The 6863-nt window shown below is 43.2% G+C and overlaps 1 protein-coding gene across 1 annotated transcript; it reads right to left on the minus strand.

Moving 5' to 3' along the window:
- Nucleotides 1–2256: 2256 nt before the first annotated feature.
- On the minus strand, nucleotides 2257–5576 carry TMEM30B (transmembrane protein 30B). The gene has a single exon (XM_043472240.1). The coding sequence runs from the start codon at nucleotides 5426–5428 to the stop codon at nucleotides 4367–4369; it is 1062 nt and encodes a 353-aa protein (XP_043328175.1). The 5' UTR covers nucleotides 5429–5576; the 3' UTR covers nucleotides 2257–4366.
- Between the last annotated feature and the right edge of the window lie 1287 nt (nucleotides 5577–6863).

The following is a 6863-nucleotide window of genomic DNA, read 5'->3' on the forward strand; positions in this document are numbered from 1 at the left end:
GCTACAGTCCATGGGATTGCAAAAAGAGTTGGAAATGATTTAGCAAGTAAATAACAACAACATTCTATTGTTTACTTGGAAGGAAGTGATGGAGCTCTCATTTTGGATTCTTTAACAAAAATGGAATGTGTCTTTAACTTATTAAAATTATAGCAAGACTTCATCAAGTCTTCCTTTGAGAATATTCGAGTGCCCCCATTGAAATGACTATGACTGCTCCATCCAAAGGTTGTGCTTTTGTTGTAGAACACTGCTTTCGTTGACTTTTGAACAAAATTGAGCAAAATAGAATGAATTTCCCCCTCATCAGTCCTGATGACTTTCTAAAACGTCATGCATTTTGATGGTTAAAATTAATGAAACTGTATAATAGTGTTAAGCACCTTGGACTTTCAGAGCAAAGGCCTTTTAGAAGAACAAAGTGTCATAATTAATGACACATCATTTACAGTTTTCATCAGTAATGTAAGGTTTCAGCCACTTTAACAGGAATTCAGTTAAGAACTCAATGCAGAGAGAAAGGAGAGGAGGTTCTTGACAGTAATTTCTTTTGCTTCTAAGGAAAAAGATAAATCACACTGAAACTCATCAAAAAGACAAGCTGAGAGGTTCAGAAGGTGAGCTACCATCCACTGACTGAATTTCTCCAAGGTTTGTCATCAGTGAGGTCACTGTGGGCTCTGCCCTCTGCAGCGGGTTCCAGTCACAGCCAAGTCTCCCCCTTCTTCATGACACCCTGCTTCATGCTCCAAACTGCACCTTTTTTTTCTTTCTTTTCTCCTCTTCCTCCACACCCCACAGTCTATGGTAGGTTTCACTGCCTTGGGGTCTTCTTGTGCCATGCTAAGCTGCTCAGCCAAGTGCATAAAGAAAGAAATGCCACCTTGCTGTGGTGAACGAATTTACATCATTACCACTAACAGTGAGAATTATAATGCCAGGTGGCAAACCAGTGGGGAAGTATTTTTCCCTGAATACACATTGTTAGTCTTATCAAAGAAACCATGGGGGATGGTAGTATACAGTGAGTCGACAACTGTTTATAATTTTTGCAAATTCTTGACACCAAAATACTACTCTCGGGTAAAATCTCTCTGGGAACTTAATATATTTCAGTCAGATTCACTGAATGACTTCCTTAATGACACTTTATGTGACTGCTTTTGTTGGAGGGAAATTATGAGAAATTCTCCTGGGGGGAAAAAATTGAAGTTAAAAAAAAATTCAATTTTGTCATCTAAATCAGTCAGCTATGTTTTATCTGTGGGAAAAAATCTAGGGTGCAAAGAAATGCCTGATGAAAATAAAAGAAGAGGGCATTTACTATTATTACAGTTACTTGTACACCATAACTGATGTGCCCAGGGGCATATAAGGAATTGATTACATTGTAGTTCTACCAATAACTGAGAATTTACTCAAGACTTTTGAGATCCCCAATGACAAGAAGAGGGCACAGACACCAGGATGCCGAAAGGGTTGTGGTTATATAGTGTGAAGTGGTACTTTTTACTAAAGAAAATCTCAGACTGTTATTCTGTCTCTGATTTGAAACAATTGTCTAGTCCTTGAATTGTTAATTTGATTCTGGAGATTCTTGGAAAGTCTTTCTTGTTACATTATTCTGTATTGGGAGTTCCTGCCAACCACATTAGTTTCTCTTTTGTTTGTGGTTTACTTTACAAAGTAGATCAAAGCACATTTCCAGTCCAATTGTTGAGGTTCACTTTTCGGTCTCATTCCAGATTACACAGCTCTAGCTAGGAAGCATTTACTGGACAACATGAGAATTCAAACCTAGCTAGAATCCAGAGATACTAAACAAAATGCTACAGTGCAGGAAAATGTTTCATTTTTTGCTTTTAAAGTTTCTGAAGTTTTGTAGTCCAAAATACCCAATAAATAATTGTAATTTAGAATTTGGGTAAAATGCAGAAATGGAGAAGATTGCTGCAGTCACATTCTTTAGTAACTTTTAATACTAAATATTATTAAAAATAGACCACATTTTACCAAATTCAAACAACAGTCAAGGATTGTCTGATTCATACTACATGTTGATATTGATGTAAGTTCAAATTCTGTTAGGAAGTTAACACTGAAAGACTGAGTTCATTTGAGCTTTATTCTGAAAGACGATTTTCTTGCTGCAGTATAAATCTGCTAATAACAAATGAGCAAAGTGGATGGTAGCTGGTAACTTTTTTGACGTCTGTGGCTTTAAGATCATAGTTCAAAAGGATTAAGCAAATGTGATAACAAAGGCAACACAAATATAACCTTTATTCTCTTTCAAAAACCCAGAGAAGAGAGCCTGGAACCATATTCATTGATTTAATCAGAATACCTTTAATTTTGTAGACTCTTAAAATTTTATAGCAATGAATATTGTAAAAATGATAGTAATATACATGGTTCTTCTCAACTAAGTAGTAAAAAAATGTGGTAAATTATAAAGAAGCAGTCGCTTGATCAAAAATTCATGATAAATAAAAATTACTCTATATACATATAATCACATATCCACAGTCTAAAATCACACTACACAATCTGACAGTAAAATTGTCATATCAGGAGTTAGGAAGCCAACATACTTGGATTATAAAACATTTTTTGGCTTATGTAAATACTGGGACAGAATCTCTTAAGTCACAACTGTTCCAGAAGATCCAACACATGTCAGCGAACATGCATGCTGTCTATGTCTATTATTTTTCAAAGAACCAGAAGAATAAAATAAAATTAATATAAATTATTCAGTACAATTCAATATTTCTGTGACTACTCAATAAAAAAACAAAAAACTTCAAAGTATTGCCTTGCTTTATAGGCATGAGCAAAAATTGTAGTAACTGGAAAGTAGCTGTAATAGAGAACAGGCACTAAGAAGTCTGACAGAAGACCAAATAACTGTTTGCTTTCAGCAAATAAACTTGTGCAGATGATCTCACTTTTTAAAGTTCTTTTGCCATAAAAGGGTTTTTAAAAATTCTATTTTCTTACAGTAACTTTATATATCAATATATTAGAATGATTTTAGAGTAGTCAAAGTTTAACATTATCTCAATGGTTCAAATAATTTTTAAGAGTAATTTACATAAGTATCTCAATGGTTCAAATAATTTTTAAGAGTCTAATTTACATAAGACTAATTTCTTAGTATTCACTTCAACATATTATTAAAAACAAACATGGTTCATTTGAGAACATTAATTTTTTTTTGACACAAGGGAAAAGGTATGAGAAACATAAGCATAAAAAAATCACTAAGCATAAAAAATCATTTAGATGACAAGACTGAGTCACAATATGACTTTAGGAAAAACATTTTCCCTCTAAGGTCCCCTTCAGCTATCTGATTTTAAGGTTAAAACCTTCCCACTGAACTGTACAAACTGACCTGACATTTTCAAGTTTCTACACAGTACCTGGCCAAAAAAAAAAAAAATTAAATTTCTTGCACTAAAATAGCAAATGAATTGTTACAAACCCTGCTCTGCAAATCTATATGCCAACTTGCTGTTTTCACTTACTCTGCATCTTACAGAGAGCTTCCTATGTTCAAGGAGGAGTGAGACCAAACTTGGAACATTATGCTTGTCACTGCCCCTGGGAAAAGACTACCACCTGAAAAACTGGACGGCAGTGATGGAGTCACACTTAGCCTCGGACATATGAGGGAATAGGGAAACAGCTTCCTACTTGCTGCCTGGTTCAGGGCACTGATTCCCAAACTTGAGGGAATACAGGAGGAATCTCCAGATGGGTTTGTTAAAACTGCAGCTTCGAGGGTCTCACCACAGCCTTATTATAGTGTCAGAATTTCTGGGGATGGGGCCTTCTAATCTATCTACATTTTAAAAGAGTATGTTCTCCTCCACTCCTCCACGCCTCTGCTGGTTATTTGTGGGCTTCACTCTCTACACTTATCCCTACCCCCAAGAAAAGAAAACCACTGTACCACAGTGGTTAAAGCTCTAGCTTCAAAGTCAGAATCAGAACCAATGAGTAGCTGTTAGAACTCAAAAGAGTTCTTTTAACATCTACAGGTCTGTCTCTTCATCAAATGGGGGTTGAATAAGAGTGTCTAAGCAAGCGTCCGTTCCTCTCTCAAAGAACCTAACGTGTCCACTCGTGAAAGAGATGGGGGAAATTTGTAGGAATGTCTCGCTCTAGCAGTTCAAACACCCTAAAAGAGCCTGGAAGCCCCTGATCGGGTGTTAATTTCTCTCTCTCTGGTCCCCTCATCCACAGCAGGAGGCAAAGTGAGGCGAAGTTGGAATTGGGTGACAGTCGAGAGGGAGAAGCCTAAAGAAGTTTGCAAGAGTTTTGGCAAGGAGCAGAAAGGGTACTTTGAAAGCAGGAATCACTCGTCGTCCTCCTCGTCATCGTTCTGGTCCTGGTAGCGAATGTAGACGGCCAGCATGACAAAGCCCACGAGGATGCAGAGGGAGCCGACCAGCAGGTAGGCGATGCCCAGGAACGGATTCTTGCCGCCCATCCACGAGATGCTGCTGAAGATGAGGCATTTGTGGCCGCTGAAGGCGCGCACCGGGTAGTTGTAGGTGATGTTGACGCGGTAGGCACCCCGCGGCAGCCCGGCCGAGTAGTTGCCCTGGCGGATGCGCGCGTACAGCTTGCGGAAGGTGGGCAGCGCAGCCGTGCGCATCCACACCACGAAGTCCTGGTTGATGAAGCCGGTGTTGTTGGGGTCGGGGCTCAGCTCGTAGACCGGCCGGTGCCAGTTGGGCGGGGGCGCGGTGCCCTGGAAGGCCAGCGCCAGGCTGCCGTTCACCAGCGGCGGGTTGCGGAACTTGACATGGTAGTCGGTCCACCAGGCGATGCCGGTGCGGTCGAGCGGCACCTCGACGTAGGGCCCGTTGGGCTGGCGCTGGTGCCACAGCGAGAAGGAGTCGTTGAAGAGGCTGTTGGCGATGGCGCCGCAGGGCGCGATGGGCAGGCCGGCCGCGCTGTACTGGTAGGGGGCGCACTCGTTGACCGGGTGGCGCAGCGAGCTCGGCAGCCCGCTCAGCTGCGAGTCGTCGCGGGACACGCCGTAGCGCCGGTTGTTCTGGTAGAAGTTGGTCAGCTCGTAGTAGAGGTACACGGGGCCCTGGAAGAGCTCGGGCAGCGAGAAGTACCAGGCGCAGGAGCAGGGGGGCGGCGGCGCGCGGCCCTGGCCGGCCGTGGCGCACACCGAACAGTTGCCGGTGCCCGAGTCGCCGGTGTAGTCGTACGCGAGCTCCTTGATGCCGTTGGAGGAGTAGTAGAGGCCCAGGCCCAGGCCGATGAAGGCCAGGCCGGCGCAGAAGAAGAGCGGCAGCGCGATGCTGGCCGACAGCAGCGGGTGCCAGGCGGGGAGCCGCTGCTGCGTGAACGCGGTGTTGTCCGGCTGGTGCGCGCCCCGGGCGGTGGCGCTCCAGGTCATGGCGCCGCGCGGACCCACGAAGGGGCGCTCGGCTGCGGCGGCCCGGGGGGGTGCCTCGCCCTTCGGGGCAGGTTTCCGCCGGCTCAGGTGTGTTCTGGCCCTGGCCCGGCCTCAGGCCCCCGCACAGGTGAGTCTTAGTACCAGGTTCTTCTGGTGGTGACTGGATCCCCTCGGTTCCGCCTCGGCCCAGGTGCTCGACCGGCTCCGCCCCTGCGGGTAATCGCGAGCCGCGCCCCGCCTCTTCTGGGGTTGAGTAGGGCTGGCGTTCCCTTCCCTCACCTGGCGGGCCCGGGTTCACTTGTCCTCTCCATCCGGGTGGGTCCTGGCGCCAGCTCCTCCTCCTCGAGGTGAGTGGCGGCCCCAGGCTGCTTCTGAGTGGCTCCTACCTTGCTCAGGTACTTCTTCCCTTCCGCTTTCTATGTGACCGGAGTGCCTGGGCCAGTCTTGCCCGAAATCACAGAAGCTGCAGCTTCTAGCACAAAGTTCCACTGAGGGATTGCATCGTGCGTCCTGGAGCTTTGAAGATTACAGGTAGTGAATCCTCTTTTATCTGAAAGGCGGGAAAAGTGTCTCTAGAGCCTCTTGTCTTTGTAGGTTAATTTAAGGACCCTTTTCAGTTATCTTTCAGCGATAAATGTTAATGTCCGAAGAATTGCACTGTAGTAAATGTTTGAAATTCCATGCCTGCATTCAAATTCTAGCATTTTTTTTTTTTAAGGGAAAATGATTTTCCAGCTAGATGCCCTAATCTGGCTGTAGAGCTAAAAAAAAAAAAAAAAGGAAAGTTATCTAAAAATAAAATGACACTTAAAAAAGAGAATTAAAGATGCAAGAGGTTCAAGAGCCTTTAAATATCTTTAGCTGGTGGAGGAACCACACAAACAGAAAAATGCACTGGACTACATGTAATTTCTTTCTCTTTTCAGATTATTTCCCTGACTGGGGAAAAAAAAAAAAAAAGCCTAATCCAAAGTTCCAAAAGACCTAGCTGCTATCCACAGTCAAGGATGTTACGACTTTTGGCCTAAGGTGAACTACAAGGATTTGTAGGACTTAGTGCAAAGAAAACCCGAGTTAGTTCTGAACATTGCTTGGGATTCCAGCTTTTATATCTAGGTTGGTACAATATACACAAGAAGGTGTCAGGCCATTTCAACTTTGTGCCAAATCCTTCTTAGGTATTGAGGTGTTTCTGCCTCTCTTCCCATTCATAAAATGCTAATAACTTAAATATTTTCTATATGACAGTTCTGCACCTAGAATAATATATCACATTCTGGAGTCAATTGAAATTTGGAACGTTAAAATACTTGCTAAATTAAACAACAGGATTTTTTTTGTTTGTTTGTATATTTCTTTTTATTTTTCTTAACTCCAAAAATATTTTGTATTGGGGTATAGCCAGTTAACAATGTTGTAATAGTTTCAGGTGAAC

The sequence above is a fragment of the Cervus canadensis genome, chromosome 6 (assembly GCF_019320065.1).
Source record: "Cervus canadensis isolate Bull #8, Minnesota chromosome 6, ASM1932006v1, whole genome shotgun sequence".
Lineage (NCBI taxonomy): Eukaryota > Metazoa > Chordata > Mammalia > Artiodactyla > Cervidae > Cervus > Cervus canadensis.

Excerpts from the sequence above, each read along its gene's own strand:
- TMEM30B (XM_043472240.1), bottom strand. The coding sequence starts at position 5,428 with ATGACCTGGAGCGCCACCGCCCGGGGCGCGCACCAGCCGGACAACACC.